A 21,829-nucleotide genomic window follows, 5' to 3' on the forward strand; every position below is an offset into this window, starting at 1 on the left:
GGAAATTGTATATAATGGTATTGAAAATAAAAGAAAAAATGCTCCTCCTTACTCATTTGACTAGGAATTGTTTATTAAAGGTGTGAAAACAAAACAGCAACATCCAATCACTTAATTGCTTAAAACCTATATACACATTATAAATACGTATCACTACATACAACCATTGTTCCTAGTCCTACATGGAGCTGTTACTTATTGTTTGGGGCCAGGCAGAGAGGAGAGGATACTGAATGTTCATCCCAAATCTTTACATATACATTTTTGTCATTTAGCAGACGGTCTTATCCAGATCGACTTACTGGATCAATTAGGGTTAAGTACATTGCTCAAGGGCACATCGATACATTTTTCACCTAGTCAGCTTTGGGGTTTTGAACCAGAGACCTTCCGTTAACTGGCCCAACACTCTAAAAAGCTAGGCTACCTTCCAACAGTCATCATGAATATGTGGAGGTGTAACACTACAACCCAAATGGCACCCTATTCCCTTTATAGTGCACTACTTTTCACCAGAGCCCATGTAGTGCACTACATAGGGCACAAGGTGTCATTTGGGACACAGATTTACACCTCTACAGATTCATGATGACTGTACTGAAGTTTCTGACTGTAGTAGGACTGAGGCAGATTGTCTCCAAATAATTATCAGAGGGGACAAGAGAACGTTACAGACCTGAAACTGAAACTCAAGAAACAGACAAAACAGCCCATGGTCATTCCGAGTCGTGCAGTAAAAACCGCTCTGATACTCTGTGCACACAGTGTTCTCTGGATTATAAGGCCTTCTTTAACAGTTCTGAATTAGAGCTAAACAAATCCTCATCAACAATTGGTTCCCATGAGAGAAGAGGGAGAGTGGGAAAAAAGGGCATCTGGAGTTTCAGTCTGTGATGCAGAAAATACCTCTCTCGCCTCAAACAGGACCACAAGCCTTTAGCTTAAAGTCTCATTTCTTTGTAGTATTATTCTCATGGAAGTATCATCATCCAGTCTTGAGGATACCCCTTAATTTGAAGCTCCTCTACCACTAAATCAAGATTAGCGAAATATGTTGGTCAGAACAGGTCTGGAACAGAACATGTCAGGGTCTTCCAGACTCAAAATGGTCTGATGCGAGCTTACCGGGTGTGTGTGTGTGTGTGTGTGTGTGTGTGTGGTGGCCGACTGTGTGAATGTGGTCTCTGTCCTGGGTCTGCGCTAGCTGCTCTCCCGAGGGTTCGGCTGCTGCTGTTGGGGGAGGGAGATAGAGGGAGGCATCATTTGGGTCTGGGTAGGGGGCATCATTATGGAGTGGGAGGGGGGCATTAAGATCTGGCTTAGCCCGCTGCAGACTGGCGCTTCCAGCACCACCGGCTCCTCACAAACACGCTCCATCTTCACCACTGCTGTCACCCCTCCTCCTATGCCCATGCTTCTGCCCAAACTTCCAACTACGGCCCCACTCAAGATGGACGACTTGCGGGTGCAGTCGATGCAGATGTAGTCCTCCTCCTCAGCCATCTCGCAGGTCACACCCACACACACCTGGTGGAACCACTCGTCACAGCCGCCGTCGCACTGAACCCAGTCCACCTGACAGAGGGAAGAGAGACAAACATACAGGCGATCACACATTCTGCTTAAATCAGGATATAATATCATCAGCTAGTGCTCAGAAAAGGCCATTGCCCTTCAGATTCACAAGCACTATACTTGTAGAGCGTTTGTTTTTTAAAGGAATATAGCATTATGTACATGAAGTACGTATAATAAGCATGATATTTGTTGCATTTTATTATGGTGCATTTAAGCCTAATCCAATCCAGTCCCCCTTAAAGTTCTGTAAAGCTGGAGGATATCACCATGCCTCTGATGTGTTCTGAGAGCACATGGATGGGTAGGACTGGGAGGGTGGTTAGGCTACTCATTGACTTAGTGTCTAATTTACAGTCACTTCCAACAGCACCTAGCTTGTCCTGTTAATACGTTATGTGTAACTCTTTAAGGTGTTCCAGTGCTGTTATCAGCTGTTGATATTCAATTGTTCCATGATGCTCACTTCAAAAGATGTTTGCTTCACAGTGTCAAATATTAACTCGGCATACTTAGCGCTGCATCATAGTCAGCAAACAAAAATACAAAGTGAGACTCAGTTTTCGCTAATATCATTAAACCTCCTAAAGGAAAGTATTAAAACCTCCCACTACTGTTTGTAAAGGTGATTGTGACATACTAAGAGAGGAAATTGCTGTGGAACAGTTAAAAATGAAACATCTTATTGGCATAAATGTCCAGTGATTTATTTGTAAAAACAGTGTTTCCCAAAATTATGGGTGAATTGTAGAATGAAATGTTGATCTTAATTTAAGAAATTATATACAAACTAATTGAAAACATTACATTAATAAAAATGACAAAATGTCTAAGAACAGGACCTACTCCTTAGTAAGGACACTAAGATGTGGGTCCTAATTCCATTGACTGAATTTGAAATTTTGCCTATGCATCTCTACTTGTACTTGGGTCAAAAAAGGACACCCTCTCAGGCCACACACTGAACCCATCTCAGGCTCTCACTGACCTCTGTTGCACCCTGTTAACCAATAAACCCTCACACCTATCAATCATCTATGAAAATCATCTGTCAGAACGAGTCGCTACATCCTCTCTCAAATGAGCCCCTCTCCCCTAGTCCAAAAATGCTCCTTAGGCTATATTCAAGGTCTGACAACAACTGCAGAAGATGCACTGCCCTCTGCTGGCAAATGGAAGGTCTCAGTCAGTCAGTCTGGATTGGACATTTGAATACCAGGGCAGAAGTCAATCCCTAGGCTGAGGTTGTACCCATAGACACAATAATAGCCCCAACTAGGTGTTCTGACCATATTCCTTACACCCCTCCAGTTATTTTGAAATGTGCATCAAGTAGTGTATATTGGAGATAAGGCTTGATATACACACACAATAGCTGTGTATATGCTTCTCGTGTCGCTCTCACCTTGTCCTTGCAGGGTCTCATACAGTTCTTGGACGCACAGACAGCGTTCTCATCATTGGAGTCCTCAGCTCCGGACCAGTCATATTTTGACGGTATATCCAGGATCTTCTTCTCTTTCCTTTTCTCCAGTCCCTCCCTGACAGCCTCAGCCTTGACCACAGCTTTCTCCTTCCTCTTCCTTTCCTTCTCCTCTTTAGCCAGGCGCTTGGCCAGCTGTTTCAGTTCACGGTTCTTATCCGGCTTCAGCTTCTTCTTCTTGGGTTTCCCCAGCGGGTCTAAGAGGCTCCGTTTCGGATCCTTTGAGGACTTGGGGGACCGCATCATGTCTCCGACCCCTGAGACAGCTGCCATGAGAAGCTGGTGCTCCGCCCTCTCCAACTTCCTTTTCCTCTTCTTCTCAGAGTCCTTCATCTTGATCTTCACCGGCTTCTCAAACTGAGAATCCTCATGCTGGGAAGGGAAGACAGGAAAGAGGGATAGACAAAATTGTTCAATCAATACTCTCTACTGAAAGTGCTTTTAAGTCCATTAAGTAGACTTAATCAGGATCCAGGAAACAAGCCTTGGTATCACCCATGTTCAGCTCAGATTCTAACATGTGTTTTCAGCCAGTGACTTTCTTTACTGGAGCTGCCCTCTTGGCCAGGTCTACCTTGATCTCAATGGCTCAACCTGGTTAAATAAAATAACATGCACTGAACAAAAATATAAAACACAACATGCAACAATTTCAAAGATTTTACTGAGTTACAGTTCATATAAGGAAATCAGTCAATTGAAATAAATTCATTAGGCCCTAAGCTATGGATTTCACATGTCTGGGAATACAGATGTGTGTTGGTCACAGATACTTAAAACAATAGGTAGGGGGGTGGATCATAAATCCAGTCAGTATCTGGTGTGACCATTTGCCTCCTGCAGCGTGACATCTTTGCATAGTGTTGATCAGGCTGTTGATTGTGGCTTGTGGAATGTTGTCCCACTCCTCTTCAACGGCTGTGCTAAGTTGCTGGACATTGTCGGGAACTGGAACACGCAGTTGTACACGCCGATCCAGAGCATTCCAAACATGCTCAATGGGTGACATGTCTGGTGAGTATGCAGGCCATGGAAGAACAGACATTTTCAGCTTCTAGAATTTTTGTACAAATCCTTGCAACATGGGGGCGTGCATTATCATGCTAAAACATTAGGTTATGGTGACGGATGAATGGCACGACAATGGGCTTTAAGGATCTCGTCACGGTATCTCTGTTCATTCAAATTAACATTGATAAAAATGCAATTGCGTTCATTGTCCGTAGCTTATGCCTGCCTATAACATATCCCCATCGCCACCATGGGGCACTCTGTTCACAACGTTTACAAAAGCAAACCGCTCTCCCACACAACTCCATTCATGCTGTCTGCCCAATACAGTTGAAACCGGGATTCATCAGTGAAGAGCACATTTCTCCAGCATGCCAGTGGCCAGCGATGGTGAGAATTTGCCCACTGAAGTTGGTTATGAGGCCAAACTGGAGTCAGGACGACAAGCACGAAGATGAGCTTCCCTGAGACAGTTTCTGACAGTTTGTGCAGAAATTATTTGGTTGTGGTAAAGAAATTAACATTCAATTCTCTGGCAACAGCTCTGGTGGACAGTCCTGCAGACAGCATGCCAATTGCACGCTCCCTCAAAACTTTAGACATCTGTGGCATTGTGATGTGTGACAAAACGACACATTATAGAGTGGCCTTTTATTGTCCCCAGCACTAGGTGCACCTGTGTAATGATCATGCTTTTTAAATCAGCTTCTTGATATGTCACACCTGTCACTTCACATGTTGCGTTTATATTTTTGTTCTGTATAAAAAAATAAGTGTATAAACCAGTGCCTCTCTCCTACCTCCATGACCTGTAGGAACCTCTCCTCAGAGGGAGGGTGTGTGGCCTCCAGAATCCTCCAGATGTGCTGGGTCTCATCCAGGGACACCTCCAGCAGGTCCCCCACCATCATCAGCTCCTCCAGCTGGGCCTTGGCCGGGGGGGACAGATCCAGCACAGGGGGCTCGAGGGAGCGGGGCACCAGGGGCGTCTTCCTGGGCTGCTTCCTGGGGGTGCTCTGGTCTGGAGGGTAGAGGGTGAGAAGGAGTCATCAATCAACCAATGAAACACACATTTACCACTTCAATATCTACAACATTTATATGTATAGTTTAAGGTTAAGTACCTTGAGATTCTCGTTTCTAAATAAAGGCCCCAAAGGCAATACACATTAGGAAACAATGCTCCAGAGCAAAATTAATGGATGCAACATTTAGAAGTTACTACTTTATTTTTGGGGCTCCCGAGTGGCGCAGCGGTCTAAGGTACTGCATCTCAGTGCTAGAGGCGTCACTACAAACACTCTGGTTCGAATCCAGGCTGTATCACAACCGGCTGTGATTGGGAGTCCCATAGGGCGGCGCACAATTGGCCCAGGGTCGTCCGGGTTTGGCCGGTGTAGGCCGTCATTGTAAATAAGAATTTGTTCTTAAAAAAAACTAGGCAAGTCAGTTAAGTATGACAGATGTGCGTAGCCATGTCTTACTCTGAGGGCAGGACTTGGAGGCAGAGGAGTAGGCGTGTTCAGCACAGAAAGAGGGTGTGGTGGGCCACATGTGACTGACAACTTCCTCCGACTTGACAGGGATCTCCTCATCACAAAACAGGTACGGCTTCACCTCACCTGGGTCCTGACACACACACACGGAGCGCGAGAGAAAGAGCGAGCAAGAAAGTGGGGCAGGTGAGGACACAATGCTAGAAAAGCAGGATTTGCTTAGTGCTGTGTCTTTGCATGAGATAAATTGAATAGTAAAGTTTTACTGGCTTCATTACCACTCCGTCTAAAACATTGCCTATAGAAAACTAGCAGATATACAGTAGTATATGGTTTAATTTTAATTGATTCAACAGGTATTTCTGATATTTTAAAAAACGCTTGAAGTTTGAGAAAATTCTCCATAGGCCACACCACAGTACCTTCATGTCGTAGCCATATGTTTCCCTGATGTCCTCGTCTGAGTCTGTCTCCTCATCATCGTAGTCGACAGACTGCCGTGGCGACGCTGCCCTGCTGAACCCTGCCTGCTGGAACGTCTGGATGTGACCCTACGGAGAGAACAGATGTCACAGTCATTCTGTTACTTCTCATCAGTAGTAATATCACTACTGTCATGAAGTTGCCTTGAAATGAACCCCCCCCATAAATACCTATCCTGTGTACGTAATTCTGTGTGATTATTTAGGTATTTAGTAAATAAATAATTAAGCCAATTTGTGTACTGCTGATTCAACTTGTTAGTTAGGGTTCATGCAGATAACCAAGTACTTACGACAATCAGAATGAGACCGATCGAGGTGACGATTAATAATTGACTGCTATTGATATAAAAGATATTCAGATCTTTAAGAGAGTGGATTCAGGAGATAACCGCTCTACATAAATGAATGCTTCCGTGGTGCCCCAGGTTATTAATGGTTTAACTGTTGCATGGTTTAATTCAATCACGTAATCAATTAAACGTTAGGTAATCGATTTGATAAAATAGCATGTCATAATTTAATCATAGTCAGAGACACGACACTACCGTGGAACCAATCTTTCTGTTTTTCGCTCTCTAATGCACTGAACAAATGAGGAGGAAGAGAAGGAGGACATGAAAAAAAAAAACACTTCAGTTTGTTCATCTCTTGACTTACCTTATCCCTAAGCATCTTATTTAGAGGAATGACTGATCATGAGATACATATAGAGAGTTAACAGACAACTTTTTACACTGGACGCCATGTTAGCATCTCCAAACTCACTATACATTGCTCTGAGTACCATACGGCACCATTCATCTCTTACCTGCAGGTCAGGGTTTGCAGCAGCCTTCTGCAGCTCAGCGTTGATAATCTTTTCGGTCTTCTCCCGGGCAGCCTGTTCTACCATCCTCTGACTGAGCACCGACAGCTTGGCCAGGGCCGAGGACAGCTCGTCTGTAGCCAGGGCCTGCCTGGCACGGTCCTGCAAGTAGAGAGGATTTAGATTAATCAATTCCATTAATGAACAGAGATAAGAGTTGAAATAAACAAGATTTAGTTTGATTCAGAATGTATGGCTTTTCACCCTTTCACATACACTTCTTACCATGTTTTGCAGGTAAAACTCCTACCAAACTTAAACCATAAAATAATTGATTCTGAAAACAGGTGTTGAACTCATCCCTACCTGCCAGCCCATTGCCCTCTCCGTCAGGCACTGTAGGGCCTCCCCCTCAGGCAGACGCACCGGCAGCTTCTGGAGGGACACCAGGAGGGACAGGATGGTCTCCAGACGCGGGCGACGCGAGCGCTGGCACAATGGGCACAGGAACTTTGCCTCCTTGCTGTTGCTCTGCCAACCGGCTGTGCCCATGAGCTTCTTCTGAGAGCCCGTTTTCGGTAACGGCACGCAGGCTCCGTGGAACCAGTCCTTGCACAGTTCACACTGCAACATAAACCCGCTGGCGGTCTTACGACACAGACAGAACTTTACCTCCTCGATACGGTCAGACATGGCCATCTTAGCCAGGTTGGCAGCTCGGAGGGAGTGGATGGCCTCAACCTCTTTCTGCTCCTTGGATTTGAATGCCGCTACAACGGTGGCCGGGTCGCAGGCGTCTTCGTAACTCTCGTCTAGGTCACTGAGACCCTCCAGGTCCATACCCCCTCTCTCCTTCTCAAGGAGCTCCTTGACTCGTTTGCGTTTGCCCTTGCTGTTGCCGTAGATACCAATATCCACACGTGGACTAAGGACCTAAGACAGACAACACACAAGAATAGAGATTAGCAAAGACGCTATCTAACTACCAGTCCTATGATAATATTGGTCCTATTCCAAACTACCTACAGTATAGACAGATGGAATTCACAACAATTTGCGAATGGTGATTCACCAACTTCTGCACCATTCTACATAGCTTAAGCAAATATCTCATATTGCACTCTAGGGTCAGCATAGTCTGAAAAGAGCTGCTTGGTTGGGAAAAAAATATTTCAAACCACCATCTCAGCAACATACTCATCCATGCCTTCTCAGTGCCTAGGTACAGTCCAACCCAGGGTATTATGACTTACCTGTAGCAGGGTGTAGGTGGAGTTCTTCTTGAGGAAGGTGCGTGCGGTCCTCTCCCTCCAGGCGCGGGCTGAGGCCACCTGGGATTCGACCTGGGGCAGGGGGTCCAGCCGGACGGGGATGGAGCGACCTCTCGCTAGCAGGCTCTCCAGCTGCTCCAGGTATGCATAGTTACTGCCAGTCTGGAGGGAGTGAAACACACAGGGGAAACATAGGGGGAAATTAATAAAAAGTGATGCATCGCACAGTATCACCCTTTCCATTCATCATTCACGTTCTGACGACAAGATAAATTACAAACTTAACTGGTAACAACCACCATGTTTCCATCCAACTATTTTTATGCAGTAAAGTTCCTGTCGGATAAAAAAAATCTAATAATCATGACAGGCCTGATGGAAACAGTATAAAATCACCAGTAAACTTTCCAAATGTCGACAGAAGAAAAAAAAAACTGGGGATAATTGTTTTGTCGGTGAAATAGATAAATAGGACAAATGCAGTGGAAACGCTTTGATGTGGATTTGTTGATGGTATACCCATGTTGCAGTAAATAATATGGTTGTGTGGTCCTCCCAGTATGTCTTGGAAAAGCATTCACACTGCACAGTTTATTAGGCTACAGACTAAATAAGTTATGATGAACTTCACAGAGTGGTGAAAGTGCAGTGATGAGGAGCTTGTTGCTTCTTCCCAATAAATATTGAGGGTTAATTTTATGCTGGTGACATGATCGGTGCTTGGCTATCAAATAAAAATGATCTTGCTCTTATCCATAATCTCATCATGAAGCCTACCCTCTGCTCTCTATCTGCGAGCTGTTGACTAGAGCACAAGTGCCAAGACCAGATTGGGCACATTTGTTGTTTATCGCAGACTTTGCGGCAAAACCATCGACAGAGTTAAAAAATGGGATGGAAACACATCGAACGTCTGTTTTTTTTATTCGGTAAAGGAAAAGTTACGTGCTTTTTATTTGTTCTACGTCAAGCAGCACAGCTTTAAATTCGCAACAAAGAGAACTCTGCTGGTAAAATGTACATATTTTTTGGTGTGAATATTAGATTATTCGCTTGAAAATGTTATTTTTTATTTCCAATTTCGTGATATCCAAATTGGCAGTTGCAGTCTTGTCCAATTGCTGCAACTCCCGTATGGACTCGGGAGAGGCGAAGGTCGAGAGCCATGAGCCCTCCGAAACACGCACTGCTTCTTGACACACTGCTCGCTTGTTCCATCACGACTGTTCTGCTGACGTAATTCTATCCGTTGTGCCCTCAACCGGCCTTTGCCAGACGTTGGTGCAGACGCTTCTACTAGCCCCGGCCTGCTAACTTTATTTGAATGCCGTGTCTCCCGCTTGCTAGCGTAGTAACGACTACCTAGCGGCTTCCCTGTTTCATCTATTGCTGTTCACTGGACCCTATGATCACTTGGCTACATAGCTGATGCCTGCTGGACTGTTCATTAATCACGGTACTCCATTTTGTTTATCTGTCGGCCCCAGACTCGAACTCAGGCCCTGTGTGTTAGCCATTTTACCTGTTGTTGTTGTCTTAGTTGAATAGCTGCTGTTTTACCCGTTGTCTTAGCTAGCTCTCCCAATCAACACCTGTGATTGCTTTATGCCTCACTTTATGTCTCTCTCTAATGTCAATATGCCTTGTATACTGTTGTTTAGGATAGTTATCATTGTTTTAGTTCACTGCGGAGCCCCTAGTCCCACTCAACATGCCTCAGATACCTCATATGTCCCACCTCCCACACATGCGGTGACCTCAACCGTCTTTTTTGGGCCTCCAATCGGTATCGGCGTTGAAAAATCATAATCGGTCGACCTCTAGCTTCCACTAGATGTCAACAGTCATTAGAACCTTGTTTGAGGCTTCTACAATGCAATTTGATTGAATAATACCCGGAACGGTAAGTGGTGGGGCTGGGGTCATTGACTTACCTCGTGCGCACTCACACAGGGCTAGCCATTTTTATTTTTATTCTGTAATGAATCTGCTATTGTCCGGTTGGAATATTATTGAAATTCTACGTTAAAAACACCGTAAAGATTGATTGTGAACATGGTTTGACATGTTTCTACAAACGCTGAGGGAACTTTATAACTTTTCGTCAACGGTGGATAGATGCATTTTGGAATGGTGTTCTGGACGCGCCATCAAAACGGATTTATTTCGACATAAATGATGGACTTCATCGACCAAATGAACATTTCTTGTGGAAGTGGGAGACCTTCCGAGTGCATTCAGCCAAAGATCAGCAAAGGTAAGATAATATTTTTAACATATTTCAGCGTTTTGTGGATGCCGTGGCTGGACGGCTAACTGAATAGCTTGGGGCTCAGTACTCAGAATATTGAACAAAGTGCTTTCTCCGTAAAGTTATTTTGAAATCTGACAAAGCGGTTGCATAAAGGAATAGTTAATCTATACTTTAATTAATTGTTATATATTTTGTCAACGTTTATGATGAGTATTTCTGTAAATTATGGTGCATATTCACCGGAAATTTGAGGGTGAATACATTTTCTGAACGTCACGCGCCAATGTAAAATGTTTTTTTTTTATATAAATATGAACTTGATGGAACAAAAAATGCATGTATTGTCTAACAATGTCCTAGGAGTGTCATCTGATGAAGATCGTCAAAGGTAAGTGCATCATTTTAGCTGGTTTTGTGCTTTTGGACGGCTACCCTTGCTTGGAAAATGGCTGTGTTGTTTTTTGCTGTGGTGGTATCCTAACATAATCTAATGTTTTGCTTTCGCTGTAAAGCCTTTTTGAAATCGGACAACGTGGTTGGATTCAGGAGAGGTTTATCTTTCAAATGGTGTAAAATAGTCGTATGTTTAAGAAAATTGAATTGTGGTATTTTAGTTGTTTTTGTATTTCGCGCCATGCGATCCCATTGGCTGTTGGCTAGGGGTTCCGCTGGCGGAACGGGCTTCCGCTAGCGGAACGCCTAGATGTAAGAATTAACACCCTAGCAGTCCTACAATCTAAGCTAGATGCCCTCAATCTCACACAAATCATCAAGGAACCCACCAGTTAGAACCCTAAATCCGTAAATATGGGCACCCTCATAGATATTATCCTGACCAATTTGCCCTCCAAATACACTTCTGCTGTTTTCAATCAGGATCTCAGCGATCACAGCCTCATTACCTGCATCCGCGGTGAAACGACCACCCCTCATCACTGTTAAACGCTCCCTAAAACATTTCTGCGAGCAGGCCTTTCTAATCGATCTGGTCCGGGTATCCTGGAAGGATATTGACCTCATCCCGTCCGTAGAGGATGCCTGGTCGTTCTTTAAGAGTAATTTCTTCACCATCTTCAATAAGCATGCCCCTTTCAAAAAATGTAGAACTAAGAACAGCCCTTGGTTCACTCTAGACCTGACTGCCCTCAACCAGCACAAAAACATCCTGTGGCGGACTGCATCGAATAGTCCCCTCAATATGCAACTTTTCAGGAAAGTCAGGAACCAATACACGCAGTCAGTTAGGAAAGCAAAGGCAAGCTTTTTCAAACAGAAATTTGCATCCTGAAGCTTTAACTCCAAAAAGGTTCGGGACACTAAAGTCTATGGAGAATAGGAGCACCTCCTCCCAGCTGCCCACTGCACTGAGGCTAGGAAACACTGTCACCACCGATAAATCCACAATAATCGAGAATTTCAAAAAGCATCTCTACGGCTGGCCATGCTTTCCTCCTGGCTACCCCAACCCCGGCCCATAGCTCCGCACCCCCCGCAGCTACTTGCCCAAGCCTCCCCAGCCAGATAGCAGATGTTCTGAAAGAGCTGCAAAACCTGGACCCGTACAAATCAGCTGGGCTAGACAATCTGGACCCTCTCTTTCTAAAATTATCCGCCGCCATTGTTGCAACCCCATTACCATTCTGTTCGTATCGTCCGAGATCCCTAAAGATCGGAAAGCTGCCGCGGTCATCCCCCTCTTCAAAGGGGGTGACACTAGACCCAAACTGTTACAGACCTATATATCCATCCTGCCCTGCCTTTCTAAAAGCTTCGAAAGCCAAGTTAACAAACAGATCACCGACCATTTCGAATCCCACCATACCTTCTCCGCTGTGCAATCCGGTTTCCGAGCTGGTCACGGGTGCACCTCAGCTACGCTCAAGGTACTAAGCGATATCATAATCGATAAAAGACAGTACTGTGCAGCCGTCTTCATCGACCTGGCCAAGGCTTTCGACTCTGTCAATCACTGTATTCTTATCGGCAGACTCAACAGCCTTGGTTTCTCAAATTACTGCCTTGCCTGGTTCACCAACTACTTCTCAGAGTTCAGTGTGTCAAATCGGAGGGCCTGTTGTCCGGACCTCTGGCAGTCTCTATGGGGTTACCACATGGTTCAATTCTCGGGCCGACTCTTTTCTCTATATATCAACGATGGCGCTCTTGCTGCGGGTGATTCCCTGATCCACCTCTACGCAGACGACACCATTCTGTATACATCTGGCCCTTCTTTGGACACTGTGTTAACTAACCTCCAGACGAGCTTCAATGCCATACAACACTCCTTCCGTGGCCTCCAACTGCTCTTAAATGCTAGCAAAACAAAACGCATGCTTTTCAACCGATCGCTGCCCACACCCGCCCGCCCGACTTGCATCACTACTCTGGACGGTTCTGACTTCGAATATGTGGACAACTACAAATACCTAGGTGTCTGGCTAGACTGTAAACTCTCCTTCCAGACTCATATTAAACATCTCCAATCCAAAATTAAATCTAGAACCAGCTTCCTGTTTCACAACAAAGCCTCCTTCACTCACGCTGCCAAACATACCCTCGTATAACGGACTATCCTACCGATCCACGACTTCGGCGATGTCATTTACAAAATAGCCTGCAACACTCTACTCAGCAAACTGGATGCAATCTATCACAGTGCCATCCGTTTTGTCACCAAAGCACCATATACTACCCACCACTGCGACCTGTATGCTCTCGTCGGCTGGCCCTCGCTACATATTCGTCGCCAGACCCACTGGCTCCAGGTCATCTATAATTCTTTGCTAGGTAAAGCTCCGCCTTATCTCAGCTCACTGGTCACCATAACAACACCAACCCATAGCACACGCTCCAGCAGGTATATCTCACTGGTCATCCCCAAAGCCAACACCTCCTTTGGCCACCTTTCCTTCCAGTTCTCTGCTGCCAATGACTGGAACGAATTGCAGAATAATAAAAAAAAAAAAGTTAAAAAAAAATAATCGCTGAAGTTGGAGACTTATCTCCCTCACTAACTTTAAGCATCAGCAAGCTGTACACAGCCCATCTGTAAATAGCCCATTCAACTGCCTACCTCATCCCCATATTGTTTTTATTTACTTTTTCTTTTGCACACCAGTATTTCTACTTTCACATCATCATCTGTGTAAATTTGCTAAATTTGATACTACTTCGCTACTACGGCCTATTTATTGCCTTACCTCCTTACGCCATTTGCACACACTGTATATATACTTTTTCTATTGTGTTATTGACTGTATGTTTGTTTATTCCATGTGTAACTCTGTTGTTTGTGTCGCACTGCTTTGCTTTATCTTGGCCAGGTTGCAGTTGTAAGTGAGAACTTGTTCTCAACTGGACTACCTGGTTACATAAAGGTGAAATAAATAAATAAATAAATAACCCGGAGGAAACAACGTATAGCTGGCGACCAAACTCAGACGCTATAGCGCGATGGGACAAGGAAATCCCGGGCGGCCAAACCCTGCCCTAACGACGCTGGGCCAATTGTGCACCGCCACATGGTTCTCCCGGTCACGGCCAGCTGTGACACAGCCTGGGATCGAACCCAGGGCTGAAGTGACGCCTCAAGCACTGCAATGCAGTTCCTTAGACCGCTGCGCCACTTAGACCGCTGCACCACTCGCTTACAAATCTTTCGACAAATTGATGGAAACCTAGCTGACGTAAGCATCTAACAAATGAGCAAGCCGTTCCATTGCGTATAAATAGAGCCGAGCGCATCACAGACAAATATTTAGAGATGCCTGCCTATACTGTAGCTACATCTGTATCACATCACAAATTGAATCTAAACTCATCAGTAATTACCGTGTGACGCGACACTACCTGAATGGCATCCACCTTGGCACTCCACTCCTTGGCCTTGTGCAGAGCCTCTCGGAGGGCCAGAACGTTGGGCAGGTAGGCCGGGATGTTCCTGGCCTCTACCACAATGCTCTCCAGGGTTAGCATGCTGTGCCGAGGCCTGGGGGAGGAGAGACAAGAAATAATGGATTTAGAGAAATTCATCTCACAGGCATCCTTTGATGCAATATGCTAAACAGGAATTGGGTCACAAACGTTTTGAAACCGAGTGAAACTACCTGAACTTGTCCAGTAAGAAGACCAATTTGTTAAACATTTTTGCGATGGTGTACACTATTGAACACGACCCAAGCATATGACACCAAAGCTATAGGCAGGTGACTTAAGAACAGCATTATCAAATTTGCATTTACCTGGCCTGTAAGGCAGATGAGAGAACTGTCCTACAGGTATGTAATGTGCAGCTTCATCATTACCTGGACTGTAAGGCAGATGAGAGAACTGTCCTACAGGTATGTAATGTGCATCTTCATCATATTCGCATTTACCTGGCCTGTAAGGCAGATGAGAGAACTGTCCTATAGGTATGTAATGTGCATATTCTTCATTACCTGGCCTGTAAGGCAGATGAGAGAACTGTCCTATAGGTATGTAATGTGGAGCTTCATCATTACCTGGCCAGTAAGGCAGATGAGAGAACTGTCCTATCGGTATGTAATGTGCATCTTCATCTTATCTGGCCTGTAAGGCTGATGAGAACTGTCCTATAGGTATGTAATGTGCATCTTCATCTTACCTGGCCTGTAGGCATGCGCGGGCCTTGTCCTCCCATCTCTCTGACACAGTGAGTATCTCCTGCAACTCAGTCATGGCCTTCTCCACAGCATGGTGTGGTGCCAGCCCCACCCCCGAGTCTATCAGCCGCTTCATCAGCTCCAGGGTCACCCGGTGGGGCTCTGCCAGCATCATACGCACCTAATCATAACAAAACGTTTCAATTGAATATTATTCCTCTCCCAGAAAACAATTTTAGACTGCTGAAGAAACCACACAAACAAACACTACACTAATGGTAAAACAGGTAAAACACTACACTAATGTACAATAATATCATCAGTCATCACCTCATCCAGCCAGCGGGCCTGCTGCAGCTCCTGTTTGAGCCTGGGCAGTTCAGGTAGTTCCACATCCAGACCTCCACCCAGGTCTAGCAGGGCCTGCAGCTTGGACGAGTCAGGTAGCTCGTCAGCCAGGGCTACCTGGGCTCTCTCATGGAAGTCCTCCACGTTCTCTAGTAACTCCTGGGGGAGGGAGAGATGAAGAATATGGTGTTATATACTAACAATCAAGGATTACTAATCAACGAATACTGGTTTGGGGAGAATTACTGTACATCTCTTAATAATGGCCAGTGACTATTAGGTTTGGGACTTACTTTGACCTGTCGAGCCTGTCCGATGACACAGGGCAGTTTGAACAGCTGCTCTACAAAGACTTTCAGCTCCTCCACTGTCAGCTTGTTACGAGTCCTGCTGCTCTCTGGACGCTGCCTGGTACTGGAATACAGAGAGATATACTTTGAGTTGGTTTATTACGCACAGGTAGGGGTATAAACGTTAAAATGGTGCTTTAGGTTATGTCCCGATGTGCTACCCTTCTCCCAAAGTGCACACTAGCACACTCTCCCTCACAGATTCTTTGGTGTAGAAACAATAAAGGAGAATGCTTGCACCGATCCAATGTTTTTAATTCCATGGTGTGGAGTGTGCAAGTACACAATTCAGGAGAAGAGAACAGGGACATAAACTTCAGTGTGACATAACAGCAGTGTGTGTGTGTGTGTGTGTGTGTGTGTGTGTATCTTGTACTCCACGGACCTGTGTCTCTGCTTGCGGCTGAGCAGTAGCTGGGCCACAGAGGAGCAGGTTTCGGCCTCCTTGACCATTTCTCTGAGCCGACGGAACAGACTGTTCTCTGGGTACTTCCTGTCCTCTGCATCCTCCAGAAGAACCTTCAACTCTATCAGGTCTGACAAAGGGAGAGGGACAGTGACACAGACAGGAGAGAAAGAAAGATAAGAATAGAGGAGAGAGCAACATGAGGCATGGGGAATCGCAGTACAATTGTTCTAATATTGTGCCGAGTATTTCCGCCTTTACAGTATAGAAAGTCCACCTACCTTTCTTGTTCTTGTGGTCAGCAGCTAAGGCCTCAGTGACCCGCTTGGCCCAGGTGTCATAGGACTGGGCTCTGGACTTCACCCCATACAGCATGGAGGGAAACTCCTCCAGATCATACCGGTAGCTGGAATAGAAAGAGACAGAGGAGCATCAGCACCTATTTAATATTGATTGCGCTATAGGGTTAGTGACCCAGATTAAACCTATTCATAAATTAAAAAACTACTTTCAGTGGAGATGAGATTTATTCTGGGCCAGTGAAACTACATCTTGTTAGACTTCAGTGCAGCTTTTGACATTCTCGATCATAGTCTGCTGCTGGAAAAACTTGTGTTATGGCTTTATACCCCCTGCTATAATGTGGATAAAGAGTTTTCTTGTCTAATAGAACACAGAGGGTGTTCTTTAATGGAAGCCTATCAAATACACTGCTCAAAAAAATAAAGGGAACACTAAAATAACACATCCTAGATCTGAATGAATGAAATAATCTTATTAAATACTTTTTTCTTGACATAGTTGAATGTGCTGACAACAAAAATCACAAAAATAATCAATGGAAATCCAATTTATCAACCCATGGAGGTTTGGATTTGGAGTCACACTCAAAATTAAAGTGGAAAACCACACTACAGGCTGATCCAACTTTGATGTAATGTCCTTAAAAAAAGTCAAAATAAGGCTCAGTAGTGTGTGTGGCCTCCACGTGCCTGTATGACCTCCCTACAACGCCTGTGCATGCTCCTGATGAGGTGGCGGATGGTCTCCTGAGGGATCTCCTCCCAGACCTGGACTAAAGCATCCGCCAAGTCCTGGACAGTCTGTGGTGCAACGTGGCGTTGGTGGATGGAGCGAGACATGATGTCCCAGATGTGCTCAATTGGATTCAGGTCTGGGGAACGGGCGGGCCAGTCCATAGCATCAATGCCTTCCTCTCGCAGGAACTGCTGACACACTCCAGCCACATGAGGTCTAGCATTGTCTTGCATTAGGAGGAACCCAGGGCCAACCGCACCAGCATATGTTCTCACAAGGGGTCTGAGGATCTCATCTCGGTACCTAATGGCAGTCAGGCTACCTCTGGCGAGCACATGGAGGGCTGTGCGGCCCCCCAAAGAAATGCCACCCTACACCATGACTGACCCACCGCCAAACCGGTCATGCTGGAGGATTTTGCAGGCAGCAGAACATTCTCCACGGCGTCTCCAGACTCTGTCGCATGTGCCCATTGTGAACCTGCTTTCATCTGTGAAGAGCACAAGGCGCCAGTGGCGAATTTGCCAATCTTGGTGTTCTCTGGCAAATGACAAACGTCCTGCACGGTGTTGGGCTGTAAGCACAACCCCCACCTGTGGACGTCGGGCCCTCAGAGCACCCTCATGGAGTCTGTTTCTGACCGTTTGAGCAGACACATGCACATTTATGGCCTGCTAGAGGTCATTTTGCAGGGCTCTGGCAGTGCTCCTCCTACTCCTCCTTGCACAAAGGCGGAGGTAGCGGTCCTGCTGCTGGGTTGTTGCCCTCCTACGGCCTCCTCCATGTCTCCTGATGTACTGGCCTGCCTCCTGGTAGCGCCTCCATGCTCTGGACACTACGCTGACAGACACAGCAAACCTTCTTGCCACAGCTCGCATTGATGTGCCATCCTGGATGAGCTGCACTACCTGAGCCACTTGTGTGGGTTGTAGACTCCGTCTCATGCTACCACTAGAGTGAAAGCACCGCCAGCATTCAAAAGTGACCAAAACATCAGCCAGGAAGCATAGGAACTGAGAAGAGGTCTGTGGTCACCACCTGCAGAACCACTCCTTTATTGGGGGTGTCTTGCTAATTGCCTATAATTTCCACCTGTTGTCTATTCCATTTGCACAACAGCACGTGAAATGTATTGTCAATCAGTGTTGCTTCCTAAGTGGAGAGTTTGATTTCACAGAAGTGTGATTAACTTGGAGTTACATTGTGTTGTTTAAGTGTGGGCTTGCTCCTACCCATCTTTCCGATTTGGTCCTGCCGTACATACCTACACGTACGCTACGGTCACAAGACGCAGGCCTCCTAAATGTCCCTAGACTTTCTAAGCAAACGGCTGGAGGTAGGGCTTTCTCCTATAGAGCTCCATTTTTATGGAATGGTCTGCCTACCCATGTGAGAGACGCAGACTCAGTCTCAACCTTTAAGTCTTTACTGAAGACTTATCTCTTCAGTAGGTCCTATGATTAAGTATAGTCTGGCCCAGGAGTGTGAAGGTGAACGGAAAGGCTGGAGCAACGAACCGCCCTTGCTGTCTCTGCCTTGACGGTTCCCCTCTCTCCACTGGGATTCTCTGCCTCTAACCCTATTACAGGGGCTGAGTCACTGGCTTACTGGTGTTCTTCCATGCCGTCCATGGGAGGGGTGCATCACTTGAGTGGGTTGAGTCACTGACGTGGTCTTCCTGTCTGGGTTGGCGCCCCCCCCCTTTGGGTTGTGCCGTGGCGGAGATCTTTGTGGGCTATACTCGGCCTTGTCTTAGGACGGTAAGTTGGTGGTTGGAGACATCCCGCTAGTGGTGTGGGGGCTGTGCTTTGGCAAAGTGGGTGGGGTTATATCCTGCCTGTTTGGCCCTGTCCGGGGGTATCATCGGATGGGGCCACAGTGTCTTCTGATCCCTCCTGTCTCAGTCTCCAGTATTTATGCTGCAGTAGTTTATGTGTCGGGGGGCTAGGGTCAGTCTGTTACATCTGGAGTATTTCTCTTGTCTTATCCGGTGTCCTGTGTGAATTTAAATATGCTCTCTCTAATTGTTTCTTTCTTTCTCTCTCTCTCCCTCTCTCGGAGGACCTGAGCTCTAGGACCATGCCTCAGGACTACCTGGCATGATGACTCCTTGCTGTCCCCAGTCCACCTGGCCGTGCTGCTGCTCCAGTTTCAACTGTTCTGCCTGCGGCTATGGAACCCTGACCTGTTCACCGGGCGTGCTTGTTGCACCCTCGACAACTACTATGATTATTATTATTTGACCATGCTGGTGATTTATGAACATTTTAACATCTTGACCATGTTCTGTTATAATATCCACCCGGCACAGCCAGAAAAGGACTGGCCACCCCTCATAGCCTGGTTCCTCTCTAGGTTTCTTCGTAGGTTTTTGGCCTTTCTAGGGAGTTTTTCCTAGGGAGTTTTTCCTAGCCACCGTGCTTCTTTCACATGCATTGCTTGCTGTTTGGGGTTTTAGGCTGGGTTTCTGTACAGCACTTTGAGATATCAGCTGATGTACGAAGGGCTATATAAATACATTTGATTTGATCCCTTTATTTTTTTGAGCAGTGTATAATCCAGTTAGAATCAGGAAATCTCCAGGGTAGCTGTTTAGGCCCCTTGCTTTTTCAATTTTTACTAATGACATGCTACTGACTGAGTAAAGCCAGAGTTTCTATGTATGCGGATGACTCAACACTTAACACGTCAGCGACTGAAATGACTGCAACACTTAAGAGCTGTAGTTAGTTTCAGAGTGGGTGGCAAGGAATAAGTTAGTCCTAAATATTTGAAAAACTAAAAGTACTGTATTTGGAACAAAACACTCACTAAACCATAAACCTCAAATAAATAATGTGGAAATTGAGCAAATTGAGATGATTCATCTGCTTGGAGTAACACGAGATTGTAAACTGTCATGGTCAAAACATATTGATGCAGTAGTAGCTAAGATGGGGGGAATTCTGTCTGTAATAAAGCGATGCTCAGCCTTTCTTAACAACACTATCAACAAGGCAGGTCCTACAGGCCCTAGTTTTGTCACACCTTGACTACTGTTCAGTCATGTGGTCAGGTGCCACAAAAAAGGACTTAGGAAAATTGCAATTGGCTCAGAACAGGGCAGCATGGCTGGCCCTTGGATGTACACAGAGAGCTAATATTAATAATATGCATGTCAATCTCTCCTGGCTGAAAGTGGAGGAGAGATTGACTTCATCACTACTTTTATTTATGAGAGGTATTGACACGTTGAATGCACCGAACTGTCTGTCTAAACTACTGGCACACAGCTCAGACACCCATGCATACCCCACAAGACATGCCACAAGAGGTCTCTTCACAGTCCCAAAGTCCAGAACAGAATATGGGAGGCACACAGTACTACAGAGCCATGACTACATGGAACTCTATTCCACATCAAGTAACTGATGCAAGCATTAAAATTAGATTAAAAAACAGAAAAAACTACTTATGAAACATCAGGGACTGTGAAGCAACACAAAATTGGCACAGACACACAAACACGATAACATTCACATGGATTTAGTACTGTAGATATGTGGTAGTGGTGGAGTAGGGGCCTGAGGGCACCGTGTGTTGTGAAATCTGTGAAAATGTTGTAGTGTTTTAAAATTGTATAAACTGCCTTAATTTTGCTGGACCCCAGGAAGAGTAGCTGCTGCTTTGGCAGGAACTAATGGGGATCCATAATAAATACAAATACATCCAAGTCCTCACTGATGCATTGACAGGTAAAACTACTATCATTAATCAGTGGGCTCTTATGGAGGCTTCTGAGCAGTAGAGATCATAACTCCTCTACTTCATTCATCCATCCATTCCTTCTCACCAGAGACACTTGCAACTCCTTAAATTAATGTATTCACTCACCCAAAAACCAACCCACTCACCCACCCAAAAACCAACCCTCTCTCCGTAGTAGAGCTGGGACAATAAGCCAAAAATTATAGACACCGACCATACCAATCACTTATCGTTCATTATGATAAGTAGCCTATATGTAAAGTTTGAAATGAAATAAGTTTGTTAATGTGGGTGATTCTTAACTTCTTTGGGAATGGGGGGCAGTATTGAGTAGCTTGGATGAATAAGGTGCCCAGAGTAAACTGCCTGTTACTCAGGCCCAGAAGCTAGAATATGCATATAATTAGTAGATTTGGATAGAAAACTCAAAAGTTTCAAAAACTGTTCAAATAATGTCTGTGAGTATAACAGAACTCATATGGCAGGCAAAAATCAGAGAAAAATCCAACCAGGAAAAGGGAAATCTGAGGTTTGTAGTTTTTCAAGTGATTGCCTATCCAATATCCAGTGTAAATGGGGTCAGATTACACTTCCTAAGGCTTCCAGTGGATATCAACAGTCTTTAGAAAGTTGTTTCAGGCTTCTATTGTGAAAGGGGAGCGAATAAGACCACTCAGAGTAAGTGGCTCAGCTGAAAGCCATGAGTTGTTTATCGCGCGCGAGCTCCGTTCCCTTTCCTTTCTAATGAAAACAGTATTGTCCGGTTGAAACATTGAATATTTATGATAAAAACATCCTAAGGATTGATTAGAAACATTGTTTGACATGTTTCTACGAACATTAATGGAACTTTGACTTTTCGTCTGGACTTAGTGCCCGCGCTTTGTGCATTTGGATTAGTGAACTAAACGTGCAAACAAAAAGGAGGTATTTGGACA

The 21,829-nt window shown here is 45.3% G+C and overlaps 1 protein-coding gene across 5 annotated transcripts in view; it reads right to left on the minus strand.

Moving 5' to 3' along the window:
- Positions 1-54: 54 nt before the first annotated feature.
- The window catches only part of LOC115180426 (lysine-specific demethylase 5A), a 51,035-nt gene continuing 29,260 nt past the window's right edge, over positions 55-21,829 (minus strand). For 4 of the 5 annotated variants that reach the window (XM_029742497.1, XM_029742496.1, XM_029742495.1 and 1 more), the window contains exons 16-29: positions 16,388-16,512; positions 16,086-16,236; positions 15,644-15,764; positions 15,333-15,509; positions 15,005-15,183; positions 14,212-14,368; positions 8,109-8,288; positions 7,222-7,788; positions 6,859-7,017; positions 5,988-6,116; positions 5,554-5,698; positions 4,870-5,090; positions 2,981-3,430; positions 55-1,575 (exon numbers count right to left, since the gene is read on the minus strand). In XM_029742497.1, the coding sequence (XP_029598357.1) occupies positions 1,201-1,575; positions 2,981-3,430; positions 4,870-5,090; positions 5,554-5,698; positions 5,988-6,116; positions 6,859-7,017; positions 7,222-7,788; positions 8,109-8,288; positions 14,212-14,368; positions 15,005-15,183; positions 15,333-15,509; positions 15,644-15,764; positions 16,086-16,236; positions 16,388-16,512 (3,136 nt within the window). In that variant the 3' untranslated portion in view covers positions 55-1,200. The remainder of the gene's footprint in view (positions 1,576-2,980; positions 3,431-4,869; positions 5,091-5,553; positions 5,699-5,987; positions 6,117-6,858; positions 7,018-7,221; positions 7,789-8,108; positions 8,289-14,211; positions 14,369-15,004; positions 15,184-15,332; positions 15,510-15,643; positions 15,765-16,085; positions 16,237-16,387; positions 16,513-21,829) is intronic. The other variant, XM_029742498.1, reaches the window with a different exon arrangement.

Source organism: Salmo trutta, chromosome 40, assembly GCF_901001165.1.
Source record: "Salmo trutta chromosome 40, fSalTru1.1, whole genome shotgun sequence".
In the NCBI taxonomy this organism is placed as follows: Eukaryota; Metazoa; Chordata; class Actinopteri; order Salmoniformes; family Salmonidae; genus Salmo; species Salmo trutta.